The sequence below is a fragment of the Erpetoichthys calabaricus genome, chromosome 5 (genome assembly GCF_900747795.2).
Source record: "Erpetoichthys calabaricus chromosome 5, fErpCal1.3, whole genome shotgun sequence".
NCBI lineage: Eukaryota > Metazoa > Chordata > Cladistia > Polypteriformes > Polypteridae > Erpetoichthys > Erpetoichthys calabaricus.
The window spans coordinates 93,357,452-93,378,608 of record NC_041398.2 but is presented as its reverse complement, the minus strand read 5'-3'; the positions used below and the strand labels follow the sequence as shown (position 1 = coordinate 93,378,608).

The window sequence follows — 21,157 nt, the reverse complement described above, 5'->3', positions numbered from 1 at the left end:
CCAGCAGAGGGACAAAAGCGAATCTGGAATTTAAAGTTTTCTGTGTTAACTGCTTTCTGCGACAATTATCAAAGTATTCAAATTCCCATTATCTTTTTATATATATATATATATATATATATATATATATATATAAACATAAACATAAACTGAGAACACAATATGACAATATTATAATTATTAAAATATATTATAAAATATAAATTAAAATATAATACAATATGACAACTATTAACTATTACAAGCTACTAAAAAACATCTTTTCATATATCTGCATAAGATCATCATAATCAAAATTATAACCCACACATCTCCCTATATGCTTTCCTTGCCAATTATTACAATGAAAACCTGCTTATGATAAACATATTATAAACCCTAAATAAAGGTATTATTTATACCTGAGATTATTCCAGATGTGGTAATATGAAAAAAATCTCCTCTTTGCAGACTCTGCAATTTAAATCTAAGTTTTTATGTGTCCATATTAAATAAATGTTTTATTTACTTAAAAAAAAAAAAAAAAAAGTTTTTTTGCATTAAGTAAAAATTAGAACATTTTTAAAAATGGTGGCCAACATCATGTCAAGTTTTAAATTATACTATTCATTGACCACAGTTTCAAACCAATAAGGAATACCACAATTACCACTATTTTATCGGTCACTGTAGTTTTTCTTTAAAAACTTTCCACATTTCAAAATAATATAAATCACATAAACCAGTTAATGTTTCTAAACTGTGTGTATAATCAAGGTACATTCAACTACTTCAAGTAACTTATCTGTGGTATCCTGTTGGCTGATAATACATTTATAACATCATTTATTCAATTTTATCTGAGCTTTACAAACTTCCAAAAACTAACTTATTATTATTTCAGGTGTTTACTGTGTGTCATGGTTATTCTGGAAATGTATTTAACTTAGGGTATTCCAAATACATGACAGTTATAAGCAATGTTAAAAGGCTAGGTTAAGACAGGCACCAAAAAGCATTTTCTGTAACTAGAATAACCACCACAATATAATTGGTGAATTAAAATTCAATGCAGGAATTTTAATATATATTTTCATTCCAACAGTGCTAAAAATAATCTGCTGCTCAAGCAAAACTTGGTAAATTGCAAATATATTTAATACAGATTTTTAAATCTAAAAAACACTCATTTTAAAAATGTGTACAAAGTTGACGGAGTTGAACAGAAAATATGCTACTGTGAAAGTTTAGTGTAGCAAATTTAGAGAAAATGGTAAAACTGTTGTTGTTTATGCAGTTTATTACATAAGGCATGGAGTTCATTAGTTATTTTTAAATTATTTAATAAACTCATAATTTTGCAACACACAAATAACAGAATCAACAATTGGTATTAACTTTCCCTTACTGCTTCACATAGGAATGATATAACCATTACTAAATACAGGGTGCAGTTTGACAAATATAACCTGCTGAAGGCTTTTTTTTTTTTTTTTTTTTTTTAAATATCACACGCACAATTTTGCATAAAATCAAACATTTTATAATTGATTTAATCTTGTCGTAAGGAATCACTTCTAGAGTATTAGGAGTTATCGACTTTGACAAAAAAAAGTTTATCTAAATATTTGTATACTAGTTTTGCAAATATAATTTTGAAACAAAACCTTAGATTCAGTAAGTTTAAATATTATAAATAGCAAATTCATACCAAAAAAACTACACACATACAACTTGTTTTTACTCTTTTATGTGCAAAAGCATCAAAGTGCTTCCATACAAATTACAAACTATAAACACAGTAACAAAACAAATTCATACAGATTTAGATTTTAAACAAAGGGGAAACAGAAATACAGTACATTTACAACACAAGACAGTTAGATATAATTAGAAAATATTAAATAATTCATGAATTATAGTGCAATTGATTTATGCATAAATTTAACCAATAACTTACAAATCAGTTTATATTATCTCTGTCAAAAAAGGCTGTCAGAAATTACATAAGAGTACAGACAAAAATACTGCAATAAAAAAAATGGTGAAAAGTCTTGTAAACTAAAAGTCAGTTAACGATATTATACAATTTAATATAAAATTGTCAACAGCTACCAGAATATGGTTACATTTTGCTGAGTTATAGTTCTAAAAACCAGAGGCACTGTATTGTGATAAAAATGCTCTAAGAAACATTCAAATAAGTTTAAGAACATCATTTAAGCAGGACGTACTCTAACTGATTAAAGGCTGCCTCTGTGAGTGTGTGTGAGTATGTGTGTGTGTATTTTATATATATATATATATATATATATATATATATATATATATATATAAAACACACGTATAAATAAATCAATACCCCTTCAACTAAATGAAACAAACATACAAAACAATCACGACAGTGTGATTATGTAAAATTCATGTGTAAGATAGGAAAACGATTTTTATATTTCAATGCAGGTGAACATTTTAGTTTTATACCAGAGATCTACTACTTTTTTTTTTTTTTTTTAATTTAAATAAAGATAACAGATTAAATTATTAATTCCCAAATAGACACATCCCAAAATACATGTTTTTGTAATTACAGCTTCAAGTTGAAAAAAATTTAAACCATTGCTTAATTTACATTTTTTTAAATTTGAAGTCAAAAATTTGTAACTTTATTAGTTCAAACTAGTAATATTACACAAAACAATATTTTTTTCTGCAAAAAGTAAAAATCCCTGTTCCATCCTAAATGACACACTCAATTTTCAGTTATCTTATTTCCATTGACAAATGTGTTTAAAATAGCATCAAAACTGCTTTAATGAAAAGTGAAATGATGAGACCCTGAATGATAAAATTTGGTTTCAGCAGAATGATCATGCAATGGAAAAAAATACATTTGAATGATTTAACAAATGCAAAAAATTCATCTTGTTACAGCAGCAAAGTTTTAAAGTGAGGTTTTAGTAGGAGTCAGACAAGCCTTCATAAATAAACCATTAAAAAAATAAACCAGCACACATTCACTAAAACTCACCATTTTCAAGCTTATTCTGTGCACATTTTGAACATGCTTCATTTTGCATTCCAACTTACCCATTACATCTTGCATTTTAAACAAACGTTACTAGATGCTTCATACAGATTACCCTACTACAATAGGGTTAAATAATTTTTCTTTAAAATTACTTACGTTTGAAAACAGGAGTGCTTTTAGAGTTTCCTCTTTTACTGCTTGTACTGTCTACATTTTAAAATCAATTAATTATAATTAGCATTTCTTGCTGATCTTCTTCTTTAAAATAAATAGCATAAAACAGGTAGTGTTTTATTCCCTAAAAATGACATATCTCTAATTTTGACTAACCATTTCATAGTATAATCAAAAGGTTCCAACAGCTTTTACAAATTAGTGTTAAGCTTCAGTAGTAAGTCACTTTAAGCATGGGTTGTTTAATCCCAGCCCCCCAAAAAAATAAAAGCTGCACATAAACAATCATTAATGCTCCAAGAAGCTCAAGTTCTCTATAATAAATTAAACCTGAATATTTCTGGAAAATGTAAGGATCTTACATAATGAACTAACAGTGCACCACAATATATTTATAGCCACAGTGGAAAACCTGAATTACCTATATTTTTCTTTTCTTTTTTTTTCTTTTTTTTTTTTTTTTAAAGAAGGCATGTTTGTGTTTTTGAAGTGTTTGTTTGAATATTTCTTGTCAGTTTGAGTATTCAAGTTGAATTCTTGAATTTCAAATCTACAAGCTTTTGGAGCTACCTGTCCCTGAATCAACCACACCAAATATACCACTATCTGGTAATCGGAGTTTTTTCTTCGGAGGAGTCTTCAGTGTTCCTGATCTCTCTTTTACTTTATACTCTAAAGTGCTGTGTGGTACTCCGTAAATTCCTTGTGCTTTAGAAACACTCATTTTGCCACTTAACACCATCGATATGGCTTCCTCCAAGATTTCATGGTCATACTGCCGGTAACGACCACGTTTTTTCCTTGGCTGCTTGTCTCTCCTATCCATATCATCCAAGCTTTCATCGGTTGAGCCATTCTTCAAGTTAAGACACAATGGAGAAAGGTCGCCTTGTAACAGGCAAGAATCAATGCCAGAGTGGGCGAGAGGTACAGCGCATTCTATTTTGCTTTGCTTGGGGAGAATAGTCTTAAGTTTTTGAAGAGGTTGGCCTTCTGGCATTAAAGTAGTTTTAGACACTTGATACATTACATCCACAAAACTGGAAATATCAGATTGGGGTTTGGGCACAGAATTTACTCGTACCTGAGGGATTTTTAACTGTACAGAAGGACTGCTTAAATTTTCAAAATGAAGGTTTTCATTTTTTTCTTTTAGCTGAGAGACCATCCTCTGTAGAGTTAATTGGTGGAGGTAACTGGAAGCTGTTGGAAACTTCAACTCAGAATTTTCCATTAAGTTGAATTTTCCCTGTTCTGTACGTTCTGCCTGAGCTTGAGCCCAAGAGGCTACTTTCTGTAAGACAAGATGAGAGTCACTGTTTTTTGAGATGTGGTCATCGCCTATATCCTGGAAGTTGTTTTTCTTTGTGACCAGTTTTCCTTCAGCTAAGGCGTCCAATTGAGCAAGTAATTTATTCTGAGGTATGCCGTAAAGTATGGCTGCTTTGTGAGCGTCCAGTGCTCCTGAATTAATGTCTTTCAATGCTTTAGAAAGCAAACCTTCAGAAAACTCAGTGCTTCGTTCCACATAGTCATCCTTCTGCAGTCTCCTAGGGTGGATGGAATGAAACGATGGTAAGCTGATGCATGACAGACTGGTACACAGCAATGGAAGGGAAGGGTCCACTCCTTTATTACAGTCCTTGCTTAGGTAACATCACTGCTTCTCACATTGTTTAAAGTCTCTGAGTTGTGGTGGTTAACTGTTTATAGCGGAGTATGGTTTCAGTCCAGGAAGGACAGTCAATCATGCGGTGACAACTTTTATTGTATCCCTTTCAAGAACACTGCACTATGAGACCTTGCTTTGTGTGTATGCTCAGAATACTTGATATCCTTATCAAGTGTTGCCTGGAGTAATGCACACTTTTTATATTATAAAAATCAACCTTTACAACACTAAATAAAACTAAGTTATAATGTTAGTAAAACTGTGACGTTACCACTGAACAAGTAATAAAAGAGTCAACCCCTTTGAAATATGGTTCACTATAATTAAATGCACAAAAACTCAAAACGCACAATGATTTTACAAGTTCTGTAGAAGAATAATGCGCACACACACACACACACACACACACACACACACAATGCATACATAAAAATATATACATACATATATACATATATATATGAAGTATATAAAAAAACTGTTCACAGTCAATAACTTATCTGTTAGCTTACAATAGGCTGCAAACGTTTTGTATATACAACATGTTAGAATAAAAACAGTTCTAAAACAACCACATTCTAATTACACAATCAACGAAAAATTAAAAGCAACTAAAAAATGTTTTTGAACCTTCATTGAAATCAAGCTAATCTTGTGGTTTAAAGCTGTTCACAAAAAATGAGTCAAAATTGGGCAGTAAAGAAGATGCCCTTATTGTTAATAACTATAGTTTAAAACTACTACTTTTCAGAGAAAACAATACGGAAGCTATAAAAATCAATGCATTTATTATAAAAGCAAAAAAGGTGCATATTACTGCTCTGGGAAATCAGCTTCATTTATTTAGATAAGACTTGGAAAAGTCAACAAGTCCACGTATTTGCTAATTAATCACCTTGGTGGTGGTGGGGGGGGTGGCATTTGTGGAGAGACAGGGTGCTACTTACCTCAATATAAAGTTACTATCTGATACTGCTGTAGTTGATGTCGAGAGAGAGGATGTGGCACTAGTTTTCTTTGACAGATCAAGCACTCCATCAGCTGTTTTGTTAGAACAAAAACAAAAAAATGTGCAGCACTGTTTTAATAAAGTACTAATTTAAACATGTATGTTCTGTCCACAACTTCAAGTGACTCACTATACGTCACAAAAATAAAATGGAGACCAAAAACATGGGGAAGGAAAAACAAAACACTTTGTATTAAGTAGCCACACATCAAATTGGTGAAAAAAGTCTATAAATTATCATAGCATGAATCAGCTGCTATCAAAACACAAACACTTGTATTATCTATTGACTCAGTAATAACAGTGTATGAAGCTGTGGCTGCAAACAAGGCAATTGCTTAACTATTCTATCTATTAAACAACTGACAGTCATTCTGCCTACATGTAATTTTACAATACACAATAAGTGGAAACTGACATATTCCATTTACATTTTTTCAAGCAAAGAAAAAGCATCATTATTCAAATTTTGAAAGAGTGGTGTTGTCTTATGACTAAAAAAGTACTCCTAAGCAAGACACATAATCAGCTTGTGTAGAAAGTGGTCTGGCTTAGGGTAGGGGATAATCACCTTACGGTGAAAATCAATGCACGGGTACACTGTTACAGTTATAAACATTGTTTATTTTTTCCGGATTAACCATTCCATCCCTTTTTCCAAATAATGATCCTATTTCTATCCATAATCTGTTCCTATGAATTCATATCTCCAGCTATCTGAATTTGGATTATCACAAATTTATGAAGTGCTTTTCCTAATGTTTTTAATATTAGTTTCCCCTTCCAGGGTTTTACACCAATAATCACTTCAAAATAAACTTCTAATGTTTAATTGAGATTCCAAAACACATAGCTCCTTGTAAATATCAAGAGAACATAACGAACAGTTTTACTGATCACCTCTAGAAAAACTAAATTCACTAATGCACGCCTCACACGGCTCCCATTAATAATTCTGTAAACTGTCCTTACACTACCTTAACACACCTACTAGAAAGTGGTCTGGTTAGGGAAGCAAAACAAAACAACTAGGGAACTGTAGCATATCCCGATCTTGTTGATTACTTTGGGTATAGGTATTAACACACTATTAATGTGAACGAAATATTAAAAAAAAAAAAAAAAAAAAAAAAGAAAACTGTTCAAACATTGTAAGACATAAATAAAAAGCTATACCAGTTTCAACTAAGAAACATACTTTTTCTAGTTTTCTGCCACCTCCAAATCATCTATACTAATAAAAGGCAAAGCCCTCACTGACTGACTGACTCATCACTAATCCTCCAACTTCCCGTGTAGGTGGAAGGCTGAAATTTGGCAGGCTCATTCCTTACAGCTTACTTACAAAAGTTAGGCATGTTTCATTTCGAAATTCAAAGTGTAACGGTCATAACTGGAACCTCTTTTGTCCATATACTGTAATGGTCTACAGCTCGCTGGCCGTGGGAGGAGGAGTTGCGTATCGCGTCATCACGCCTCCCACGTAATCACGTGAATTGACTGTGAACGCAGTACGTACAAAACAAGGAAGAGCCCCAAAGAGCGCTGAAGAAAACATTCATTGCACAATTGAGAAGGCAGCGAAACAATAAGAAGCGAAGCATGGTGTAAACCGTAAGTTTAAATTAAGTTTATAGAAACGCGAGATACAAGTTTAATGAGAAGACACGAGGTATAAACAAGACTTTGGATCACTTTGTAACGGAGTTAAAATTGCTGTAGCGAGAAACTTTGAAGTGCCAGGTCTTAGCTAACATTAAATAAAGCCGTGGACATCGCAACATCACACAAGAGAGCGGCTCACGTGAATTGACTGAACGCAGAACGTCGGAAACAAAGCACCATGTAAACCTAAAGTTTAAATTAAGTTCATAGACCTACAAAAGGTTGCCATTGATTTGAGGCAAGATTGCTTTTCTCCTGTACAACTATACGTTGCATTCTCAAGAGTGTGCTTGCACAGCTTGGTCATATTACAACCGGAGTGCTGAACTGACAACATGGTATACAAAGAGAACTATAACAATCGTAATATGTATATATATGTAGATATGTATATATATATGTATATATATATATATATATATATATATATATATGTAAATATATATATATATATATATATATATATATATATGTAAATATATATATATGTGTCTGTGTGTGTGTGTGTATGTATGTATTTTATATATATATATATATATATATATATATATATATATATATATATATATATATATATGTATGTGTATATGTGTGTGTGTATGCATGTATGTGTGTATATGTATGTGTATATTTATGTTGATATGTATATATATGTGGATGTGTATATGTATATATATATATATGTATATATGTAGATATGTGTATATGTAGATATGTATATACTAGTCATTTAGCCCGTTACAATAACGGGCGCTAGAACAGTAGTGCATAAACATTAGTAGGAGCAGTCTATATTAAATGGCAAGGGTCTTTGACCTCATTCTTTTTGTTGGTCGTATTTTTCTTTCTTTCAGCCTTTCTTTTGTTGATGTTTACTTGCTGAGCTGACCGTTCTTCGTGGGCTGCCGCCGTGTATTGTGTGTCTAATTTTCTGTGACAGTAATACTGTCTTGTACGGCTCTATTCAATAAGGGCGCGCACAAAAAGGCGCCTTTATTCGCTGCGCCCAATTGAGGTCGCCCTTTTGAGGCTCGCCTTTTTGTGCGTGCCCTTATTGAAGGATGCGTGTGCGCGCCCTTATTGAAGGATACCGTCTTGTACGTCCGCTGGCTTGTACGTCCGTAATATACCTTTAATTTTCTCTGGCGGTAATACAGGCGTGCGCGTCGGTAATATGCCTTTAATCTCCTCTGACAGTAATACTGGCTTGTATGTGGCTGTAATATGCGTCACTGTGTTGTTTACCTTTAATTTCCTCTCGCAGTAATACTGGTTTGTATTTCCGTAAAACGCCTCTAACTTTCTCTGACAGTAATATCGCGAGTCGCACCGTGCCCCTAGCATGCGCATTTCACCAGAAGACACCCACACACGGACACCTGGACGCACATAGGGATTTTATATATATAAATGTATATGTATATATATGTTTATGTGTGTCTCTGTGCGTGTGTGTGTGTGTGTATATATATATATATATATATATATATATATATATATGACAGCAACACTCATAACAATGACAACACAATTACATTGACAATCATGTTACGTTATTTTTAAAATGTTTCTTTTTCATAACCTCTTTAACACACTACTTCTCCGCTGCGAAGTGCGGGTATTTTGCTAGTCTGAAGATATGAAGCAAAAACAAAGAAAAAAAAAAAATAACGTCCAGTAGCAGAAAGTCATTATTGGGTTTAAGCATGTGGTTTCATTTAAAACTACTTCTTACCTACATGACTTTACTTACAGTCACGATCAAAAATATTGTTTCAATATATAGGCTAAATATATTACCAGTTACTTTTACCTTGAACAGCACTGATTTGATTTCTGTTTATAGTGAGGTCCAATGGTCCATCTTGGTCATGAGGTTGTTGAAGGCTGTTTGCAGCAGAATCCAAATGTACACACAAACCATTTCTTGTGTCCTGAATTTGGTGGCTTTTTGAAGCATATTCAATAGCAAATTGACGGATCATCTTTTTCATCAATTCCTGAGCAACAAGGGGTATAGTTGGATCACAGTTCTGAGGAAAGTCTAGATTAGAAGAAAACAAACATAACTGTAATCTTTATTAATATATAAATTATATTAAAATATTGAAACAATGCAAAATATTACATACTGTAAACATTTAGCAATATATAATTATTATGGCTAAGTATGTATCCTCTAAAATGTTAAAATTGTTTAGTTGTCTTCATTTAATCACCTAATGATGATTCACAAAAATTTCCAAAATTCATTCACTATTTACAAAAAAAAAAAAAAAACAGCAGCAGCATGTGTACTTTGACAACTACATAACTTCAATTACATTCAACAAGCCTTCAAAAATTCATTTAGAGAATAACTGACAGTTTGCTTACCGACTTTACTTAATTTACTTTATGATCTGCCTGTAATAAAAATGTAACTGACTAAATTACTAGACAGCACCAGTTTTTAAGATTATAATTAGGAAATAAAACCAAAGACAGTGTCTGCAAAAAAGTATTCACACTCTTAAGTTTTACATTTTTCAGTGTTTCAATTTTTATATAACATTGTATTTAATCTTTGCCATCTTTGGAAAGAAAAAAAATGTCAAAATGGAACACTAAACTCCATAGTTCCATATAAATTAACATTCAAGCATTTAATATATATCTAAAATAAAAAGTCAATGAAAAGCGGAAGATGTCACATTAGTAAAAAGCACTTCAAGGATACACAAATGATCAGCATTCCCCCAAAATAAGGTTAGGTACAAAGAAATAGTGCAACAATGACTACTGAAAACGAACCAATATTTCATACAGAATGTTCAATGAAAATAAAAGTACACCATTTGTTTCTCAATTTCAAAAAAAAAAAAAACAAACCACAGTGGAGCCACACTCTTTTGTATGCCTTTCCAACATCTCAAAAAAAAAAAAAAAAAAAAAAAAAAAAAAAAAAATGTTAACGTCGCAAAGTAGCCCTCTGAAGTACACATCTAAATGTACATTTACATTTTCTTAAACCAGTAGAGGCAATGCAAATGACTTGCTTAGGATAACACAAGTGGAAACTGAACATGCAAAATACACACCACAAAAGAATTCAAGCCGACAGCTCTAGAGTAGTAAAGGAATTAGCAATGTGGTAAAAATGTAAAAGTTTATAAAGACTTTTGACATTTTCAAATGTACTGTTAAATAACTCTCCACTTCTTCGTAGAAGGTTTTGTGAACTGAAGGTATCCTTTGGATTTTTCCAAATTTACTCAGTCAGTCTAGAGGTAGGTACTAGGGTGAAAGACGACTCATAAGACCATACTACTACACTCTATTGCCAATAATACAGGTTTTGTGTTCCTTACTCTCGGTTACGCATCATTGTGTGTTGGTATTGAATGCAAGTGGTTTATTGCATGAATGCACCTCCATAGTTATTTATACTTCAGCTTACAACCATGATTTTTCCTTGCAAATGCAATTTGCTCATGTTTGGCATATGCTGTTTGTTCTACCTCGCAGAATTGCTGTTTGTTGTTCAAAGGAATATTAATATAACCTTATGAATATTCATGTAAATAGTTGTAAGGAAGCGGAAATAGAATTACAGGAAGTCCGTAGTTAGACAGAATGTTTCACGATTAGTCAGTGTTAGTCCCATTCAAGCAAAGCCTGTAAGTATTTTAATTGGATAAGTATATAGCAACGTTATATTGTTTATTTAAAATCGGTAATTATTTGTAATTTGCTTCTTTTAGGTTTCAGTCTAACTTAAAACTGGACCAAGGCACTATCTCCTGACTGAGTCTTTTGTGAAGCAGAGTTTGGCTGCTGTTTAGTTTCTGGTTCAAACACCAGAGACAAGAACAATACACTGTTATTACCTGGACTGTTCCTCTTGACAGATTTGTGCTATTTTTGTGACTGATCCATCAGTATTCTGGCACTGACTGTAAAGCCTTTTAGCTGTCTGATACTGCTTTGAAAACACAGATATCATGCTGTCAGAATATTTTTGTAGCAGACACCGCTAATTCCTAATAATTTTAAAACGATGCTTCTTTCCAGTTGTTTTTGGAATTGTGGTTTAACTCAAAGTTATTATAAGTAACCATCCAATAGAATTTTGATGGCATGGTCAAGTTCTAGGTGTAATCAACTCTTTTCAGGATTAAATAGGTTTAATTTCCTTATGATTGTGGGTGTCATGCGTTTAAACCAAGGATTCAATTAGCTATTCATCTCTACAAGGCTTCTAAGTACTCAGTAATTTCATTTCAAATCATCATACTTTTGGACCTCATCGTTAAGATTTTTTTGGACATATGAGTAACCCATGGAACTGAAATTAAATTGCATTGTCTTGGATCAGTTTTAAGAAGATTTACGCGAACAAAGTTTGAACTTTGGGGGTTGGATTACGACTTTGACTGGCTATATCTCCCTAAATATAAGTTGCGCAGAAATCGTTCTCATATCATTTTGAAACTCTGTATTTTATGTGAATACTATGCTATACCCAAAATTAAAACTTATGATTGATTATAATAAAAAATTGAATAGCAAAAAAAAAACAAAAAAAAAAAAAAAAAAACAGTTTTTTACTAAATAAAGCCAGAGCTAGCAGTGAAAATATATTTTAATATACTGTATTTTAAATGAAATAAAAAGTTAGTTAAAAATGAAGAAAAAAAGACAATAATGCCAAAGTAACTAAAACAAAAGATCAAAGATTATTACTTGACACCAGCCTTATAAAATACTTATCTATGCTGTAGAAAAATAAGAAATCAAGGAGCTGTTAAGACCACTAGATGCAAAACTTGAGTTGCTTGGCAGAACTTTCTGTGCTGGTAAATGTTATAATATTAATAACTGCAAAGAAAGAGTAAAGATATTCAAATGCATAACTTGGAAAAGAAATAATTATAAAACAGTACATTTATTGTGATAAATGTAAACATAATATCATATGTATTATGACCAGTGTTTAGGGCAGTGGTGAATCAAGAGCTTTGTTTTTACTTATGCAAAGCAAGAGAGAATGAGTGATGCTTACTGGCTAGCAGACAGAGGTGCAACACATTCAATGGAAATTCAAATATAAGTAGAGGAGCTATAAAACAAAAATGTTTGGAAAAAAAACTTTATTTGAGATGCATTTTTGAGGCATATCTATTCATGAAATTGCTATCAATTTAAAAAGAAAAACAAACTTTCTGTACAAAAACGCTGTCTGTTGCGTCATCACACTCACAGGTTATGTGTGAGCGTGCGTACGTGTTATTTCTGTATCTGATACACGGAAAACGCTGTACGCTCAGGAGTCTGCACGTACCCGTATTTATTCAATTGTTTGTTGACTTTGTGTGCGTCTGTTTGATGCAAGATACGCTTTGCGGTTTATTTTATTAGAAATAATTTTCTGCAAGTACTGATAAAGCTCGTAGCGTTGTTTTACTAACAAGTTCAGATAACCCTTTATGTCAAAGTGTGTTCAGTTTAACGTTCAAAACTGTATAAGTACATTCAAAAACGTTGCTTCTTTATTAATATATAAGAGCTTCAAGAAAACAGACTTGGTAATACAGTAATCCCTCCTCCATCGCGGGGGTTGCGTTCCAGAGCCACCCGCGAAATAAGAAAATCCGCGAAGTAGAAACCATATGTTTATATGGTTATTTTTATATTGTCATGCTTGGGTCACAGATTTGCGCAGAAACACAGGTGGTTGTAGAGAGACAGGAACGTTATTCAAACACTGCAAACAAACATTTGTCTCTTTTTCAAAAGTTTAAACTGTGCTCCATGACAAGACAGAGATGACAGTTCTGTCTCACAATTAAAAGAATGCAAACATATCTCTTCAAAGGAGTGCGCGTCAGGAGCACTGAATGTCAGAAAGTGAGAGAAAACCAAACAAATCAATAGGGCTGTTTGTTTTTAAGTATGCGAAGCACCGCCGGTACAAAGCTGTTGAAGGCGGCAGCTCACACCCCCTCCGTCAGGAGCAGAGAGAGAGAGAGAGAGGGAGCCAGAGGAAAATAAACAGTGAAAAATCAATACGTGTCCTTTGAGCTTTTAAGTATGCGAAGCACCGTGCAGCATACTTAAAAGCTGCACACAGAAGGTAGCAACGTGAAGATAATCTTTCAGCATTTTTAGACGAGCGTCCGTATCGTCTAGGTGTGCGAACAGCCCCCCTGCTCACACCCCCTACGTCAGGATCACAGATAGCGCAAGTGAGAGAGAAAGAAAAGTAAGCTGGGTAGCTTCTCAGCCATCTGCCAATAGCGTCCCTTGTATGAAATCAACTGGGCAAACCAACTGAGGAAGCATGTACCAGAAATTAAAAGACCCATTGTCCTCAGAAACCCGCGAAGCAGCGAAAAATCTGCGATATATATTTAAATATGCTTACATATAAAATCCGCGATGGAGTGAAGCCGCGAAAGGCGAAGCGCGATATAGCGAGGGATCACTGTAGTTGCTTAAGTAGTGATTTGTCTGAATCTGTACAGTGCTAACGTATTTGTTAAGTTTTATTTAGCGCCTTTTGCCAACGACAGCTAGCGCTCTTAATTTCTGCTGCCATCTACTGACCTTTTTGGGCATTACCTATTTTAGCATTCTCTGAGCCTTTATTTTGTGAGTTATTTTATGTTATTGTATTTGTTGTTTCAGAAACCACACAAATATTTGTCTGCAAATAAACATTTAGCTCTACAAAGCCATTGCAACAATTCCTTCTTTTGCAACGTTCAGCAGTTAATTGAGATCTTTCTACCTTAATTCTGGTCTGCCTCATCCTACTTATCAGGGATTAGGATTTGGTGCCACAGACACACACCAGTCTGACGCATGCACTGTTTAACAGTTTCCTTGGCAAATATTTTGCATTGTGATAAAAAATACCAGATTTTGGACTTTATATAGAAAACATCAACAAATGGCAAAAAGGTAGTTGGTCATTTTAAACATCTGAAATTAGGTAATTCTCACAAAACAAGAACTATGTATGCAGTCAAAAATGCTTCAACAAGAGGTTGCCACTAGATAACAGCACATTCAATATGCTGTGAAAGTCTGCTGGAGAAGGACTCCTTAGGACTTGTGCTGTTGATTTTGAGTTTAATGCAACTCTAATGTCTAATCAATAGGGGTTTAGGAGAACATAATCACACTCCTTGCCCTATCTAAATAAATGACAAAAGAAAATTGCCAATCTGAAGCCTTGGCTTCTAATGCGATTCTCTCAGTTAATGCATTAAAGCCAGATTCTGCGATAACGTATACTTGGAATGACAGCATAGATGACTGGGTGTTAGTGGCATGCATTTGAAAATCATCCCAGATTCTTCACATACATTAATTTTCCTAAAGGCAAGGCGGCAGTATTTTGAATAGTGGACTGAGTAAAACATTATCTGTATTTGCACTTTTGTTTCTTCGTTTAATAAAGCAATAAAATACTGTCAAGCAAAATATATAAAGTAGCCATTTGCATTTGAAAATGTAGTTAACAGTAGAAAAGTAAAAGTATGTCATCTGCAGACTTTCAGTGCTATTTGGGAGCAGCCATTTGGCTATATGTCAAATTGGCCATATGTCAATCACAAAAGTTTACAGGTCATTGCAATTGAGGCTCTGTGGGTTTGGTGTGAGTCACTGGTATGCATGCTTTAACTGTCAATATTGAGTAGAATAAACTGATCCTTACTTCTTGGCAGCCACATGCTGGGTTTTATATAAGGCAGCGTTTCTCAACTACCAGAATGCACCGACAGAGGTTCATGGGTTGCCATTGTTGGTTAGCAAGTGAGTTGCCTAAGCCACTGTTTCTCAACCATTGGATTGTTCTTGGTATGTGAGTGGGTTACCTAAATGATTGGCAGCACCGCATGATATATTTCCCTATTTGTATGTAAGCTTTGGAGCATCCCACATCGCACTGGTTTCATCAAGGGTCAGCTTTTCAATTGCTGCTAATGGATCGCCAATGAATATAAAAAATGGTAAAACTGGGGTGTGGGAGCATAATGTTTGAGAAACACTGGTTTAAGGATGGCAGTGCATGCTGAATACATAAAAATCGGCCATGTTGAGCAACGGCAATCAAAACGTACCTTAAAAGGCTCCCCAAGAGTCCAAAAAAATGAGAGAACCTTGGAAATAATAATATAGTAACATTTATTATTGTGGCTCGGTTTTTTTACAATTTCCAGAACAATATTTCCCTGTTGTTTTTCTATGGCCCAATGCCATCAGTACAATCGCCTCATCTTGGTCAGCCATAAAGCAGCGCATGACTGTATTCTGAAAAAATACTCAAGTACAGTGACCAAGTATTTCTACTTCCTTACTATACAACATTGATTGAATAGTTACAGGAGTTGTGTTGTTATTGTTCTTCATACTTGAAGCAGGTTTTGGTCACAAAATGTAGATGCAGCACACGAAGACTGGACACAGATGCGGTTAAAAAATATTATGGAATCAGAATGCCAAAATTTCCATTCCTAAACCTATGTTGCTTGTTATTTATAATATTTCATACTAATAGTCTTCTAGTTTAGTTCTGACTTAAACTTTCATAATTTTAAAGTACTTGTTACAGAGTTAATTCTTGATGGATTTGGATCACATTTGTTAATTTCTACTAACCTGGCTGGTGTTCTCTCTCTGAACTATGCTACCTAAAACTGACAACCAGTATACTTCATTAACTTCAGCACTACTGGTAAACTTTCATCAGGTACAGGAATTTTGATAATTTTAAACAACGATGAAAAGGTGGTATCTTTTAATAATGCTGTTTACAGATCTAAAAGTCAAAATTTTTGAATGGTTGGAAAAACGTGACAGGTTACTTGAATCTGCACCCAAATCCCACCCTTTGTCCCCATCCTCAAGACATATTTTTCTTTTGCTATCCAGGTCATGTCATGTTATCTTACAAGATGAGTCAAATCACAGCAAAGAGAGTTTCCACACTGGTATAGGGCAGTGATTTCCAGCCTTGGGACATATCAAAACAGTGGCACAAATTTACTTTGACAGAAGCAACTATGACATTTATTTAATAAAAAAGTAAATTAGTAAGAACAGCAATCTAAAGCAGCAATTTAGTTATTTCTATTTATTTTTGCTTAGACTGTGTTTTATTAAAAAGAAACTCATTTTCAGCTGATAGGTCCCAGAGATAAGAACGGTTAAAATATTTTTCCGAAACAACTCAAATCTTCGTTGGAGACAAACAGCTTTCAAGGCTTCCTGTTTGTGAAAACAAAGCCTCTAGTGCCAGTAGGTGGACATGCGCAGCTGCTGAATGTGCAAAACAAGGAAAATGTTCAGTGGTAATAGAGGCAAGGTTTTGAAAATTACAGAATACAGATGTGTACTTACCAAGGCCAGGGAGAAAATTTATCCAATTGTACTTTATGAAGCAGTGTCACTCAAATGATTTTCTAGTTTTTTAGCGGAGGAAGCAACACTCGTTTCTGCTATTTATATTTAACATGCCATTGGAAAGACTGAGAAATAGCTGCAAGCAAGGCATTAACTGACTCCTTACTACATTAGGCATCTGTTGTAGACAGCAATGACAAAAGCAGTGAGAGTTACCATAAAGTCCAATCATACCACCATTAGTAGTTGATTAAAATTGGAAGGCGCACATTGGGATGGTGGTATAGATATTTAAAAAAAAAAAGAAAATACAATTTTTGCCCCACTAAATCCGAAATCTAGAACTGTGCAATGTCTTTGAATTTCACATTGGCATTTCAAAACATCACCAATGTTCAATATCATTGGGAGGGCATGGCTGGAGAGATGCTTGTGGATTATGAATAATGAGCTGCTCAACCCATATTCCACAGAAAGCATCTACACTGGGCGGCTGGGTGAGGAGGGGGGCCAGTGGGTGCACAGGTGTTTCAGACTGGGATGCAGGAGCTAGTTTTGTTGTTTCAAGTAGTGGTATTTGGTAATGTTACCACAGTGACTTCAAAAGGCGATTCATTCCATGTTTAATGAAAATTGCTACAAATCACAATGTGGGGGCTGCTGGCACCGGCCCACTTTAAGTATTGCCTATAAGACCAAACAAGAACCACCAGGTCACCACTTTCCTTTGCCATCACCCAAATCTCAGTGCATAAGTTATGAAATAAATAACACAACGACAAGCTCCGGTTGCCCTGGGATTCTGTCCAGGATAAGTGGGTTAGAAAAATGGAAGGCAAACGAAAAACATTGTAACATCATTGACAAGTTGCATTACCCTATGGATAAGTCACCCAAAGTATAAGGTGACATTACATCACGCAAATCAGGGGACCATGTAAAAGGTACAAACCTGCAAAAGTGACAAAAGAACTCCAACTTCTGTAGCTACAGTGAGAAATTATTTTAAGGAAGACGATCTATCTAAAACAGTAATGTAAATAGCAAGAAACCATGGGCATTTGGAGTCTGTCAGTACTGCAGCAGCGAAGTGCTGCAAATATGTCTGCGCTCCTCCCATTCAAACTTTGTGAGTGATGCCGTAATCAGGCTGCCTTCCCTCAGCTATAGCACTCTCCTGGTAAACTAGCACAGCACAGGAATTTTGCATGATTCCAGCTATGAATTAGTGCCTGACAGCTTTCCTGTGAGGTGTGTGAGATTTAAAAAAATAAATAAATAAAAATAAGTGACAGCTGCAGTTGACATATTGAAGACATTTCCTCAAATATTTGGAGCCAATCAATTTTTAATTTACACTGATGATATGTCCAGCTGATCAGCAATAGATGATATGCTCATGCCTACTACTTCCTTATAACTTTATTTATATTTGGAATTTCTCTATCAGGGTTTTTTTTTTTTTTGCTAAATCAAAGGCTACTATCAGTGTTTTTCAGATTTATTATTTCATGTACATAGAACAAGTACATTTTAACTATTCCTACAGAAGTGGAACAAATAACTGGACGTGCTCTCTTTTATCGTCTTCTTCAAAGATTGCAGGGGGACAGTTTCAGAGGCAAGGGGTTCTGAACTGTGAGAAGTGTCAGTGGGTTTAAGGCAAAAAGAAAAAATGGTGTTTACCAGCACACTTCAAGCACTAGACTGTGGAAAGTATCAGCATGCACTTATTTTCTTTTGGCTGTACTCTGTCCAGACATTATAATTGTCATTGGGTTTGTAGTACTTTATTTTCCTTATTTTTCACATTTATGCATTATTTTTAATTGCTCATTTGTTTAACTCATGCAAAATGTATATGTGAGCATGTAGCAGTGCTACGATGAATTAAGAACTAAAAATCCCGGTAGTGGCCCTGATTGGACATCTATGAGATCAGATGGTGAGTGCTTTAAATGGAAGCTTACTGGATAAAGCAGGGGAAGTTTGTGTCCGAATTCACCTGTTTGTCCTATCAGCAATATCACCACCTGTGGATTATCGTTTTGTATTGTAGTATCGCACAACTGTATTGACGTATGGACTTGTCTTGTGCGAGTTGTGCTTTGGATTGGTCATTGTGCTTTATCAGAGGAGCGCTCCCAAATCTCACCACCCCGTCAATACATCAGGAATTCTGGTAGGACTGTTTACATATTACTTACAGCAAGTTGTTCTCTGGATTGTCATTTCTCCTTCATCTGTTGCCGCTGCATTTGGACTGCATTATGGACTTTGTCGCACGTGTTTATTGATTGATATTTATTGTTGTGGAGTTGTGTTATTATTTATTATCGCCATATACACGCTAGCTTAAGATGATATGTACTGGTGTTCTTTTTGCTTTTAACAGTGGATTGCTCCTTGCCACTCTCCCATAAATCTGTAAGTGGTGAAGCACCTGTATAAATAGCTGTTATATACTTAGTCTCCCCAGTTTCAGCCACTGCTCAGAGTTATCACAGAACTCTTCATGGTCTCTCTCACTAATCTAGTTTTTGTGGACGTCCTGTTCTGTTTTAAAGCTCTGCCATACTTTTTCCATTTTTTAATGATTGACTTAACTAGAAACCAAGTAATATTCAGAGATCAATTGAAACCCTTTGACTACTGTATGGGCACCAGTGTGGTATCTATTATTTCTGATCAATGTTCCATGAGACATATTTATTATATCATTTTTCCAATAAAACTATGCTTATTAAAAAAAAAAATTACCTTCTAAGGCAACTTAATGATTGCCAAATATTATGCTCTTTAAAGTTTTAGTTTATGTGTAGATCTGTTTAAAAAAACATTTAGGAGTTTAGTGATTTTCAAATTCAATTACATTTTTAATATAACATTTTATGAAACCAAGCTGCTCATGTTCACATATTGAATCTCTAGTGTGAATCTGCTCCTCTGGACAGTTGGGTTTCTGATCATTTACTTGAAATGGATAAAGGACTTAAATAACCTAGATCATTAAGAAATTAGACAGCTGACTGAGGCAAAGTATGAACGAATAGAAAAAATATCTTTGGTGGGATACAGTTGAAGTAGTCGCTATCTCAAATTTATCATGACCTACCACCTGCCTGCTATTTTATGTCATAAAATGTCTAATTTTGGTATAACAGACATGCCTTTCAAAGGTTGAGGCCTTTTGATAAATGTAACAAAAATTCAGAGCATTTTATTGCATTTTAAACATATCAAATTAAGGACATAGAAGATGATCTACTGACGATAATTGCAGACGGTGACACAATGTTTTAATTATGTTCTCTTCAGGCTATATGTGGTTAAAAATAGAAAAAATTAACCAATTTGTTCAACAATTAGGTATTTAGGTTAGTGGGTTGCTAATCAAAACACATTCCTCCTTTGAAGAACAATGATAGAAGGCACAATCTCTAACAGTGCTACTATTATTGAGATGTTAAATAAAGAATTGAGCATATTTTAACTTTATCTACACTCGGATAATATTTTTGTATGTTGTTGTGTGTTGAAATAGAAGCTTTTTATCGCAAATTCTGGCCAATATTTAAGTTTATGTCAGTCTGAGTTTAAGCTGTGTTTATGTTTTGGGATGGAGAAGGGAATCAACTGGGGTTTTCACTGAAAACTAATGGAAATTAGGAACGCCAGATGCATATTAGGTAAGCAAACCTGTTAAACTTCCATAGCCAGGGGATACACCCAGGCGTTTAGAACTGTGAGATGACCCTGAACAGTCCTAAGGTCACCACTGCCTCAATCTCTCTCAAACCCTATAAAAGTGAGACAGATAAATCTGGTTGTCTGCAGACAAACCGAAATGTCAGCCTAACCTTTTAAAGTCTAAATCCCTGACCACAACAAACTGAATGAACAAGAATCAACAGGGAAAAATATGGAAGATGTGCCAACATCAACACTAGAATTACTAGAGTCTACGAAGATCCGGCCCACCTTAAAACCATTCGCACCTCTCCGCCAGCGTCCTTTGTCCTCTAAATGTGCTGATAAAAACAATCTGCAAGCAGCCGGCTATTCCATCCCCCCACCGACTTAGAACATGGCACAAGCATCTCCCAGCTAATGCCTTGATTGATTATCTGGGAGTTAAGTGGAGTTTTAGAGTGGAAATAATAGATCATTATTTGGAAGACACGCATTTCATGTGTGTTCCGTTTCTACAGTAATCTGTGTAAACACATTGTTA

General features: G+C 34.4%; 1 protein-coding gene across 6 annotated transcripts in view; it reads right to left on the bottom strand.

The window, feature by feature from the left end:
* The window catches only part of lcorl (ligand dependent nuclear receptor corepressor-like), a 215,095-nt gene that overhangs the window by 53,687 nt on the left and 140,251 nt on the right, over positions 1–21,157 (bottom strand). For 3 of the 6 annotated variants that reach the window (XM_028801767.2, XM_028801764.2, XM_028801768.2), the window contains 2 exons: positions 9,344–9,574; positions 5,804–5,897 (listed from right to left, as the gene is read on the bottom strand). In XM_028801767.2, the coding sequence (XP_028657600.1) occupies positions 5,804–5,897; positions 9,344–9,574 (325 nt within the window). Of the gene's footprint in view, positions 1–2,482; positions 4,735–5,803; positions 5,898–9,343; positions 9,575–21,157 lie in introns of those variants that run through there. The other 3 variants (XM_028801771.2, XM_051928255.1, XM_028801770.2) reach the window with 3 other exon arrangements.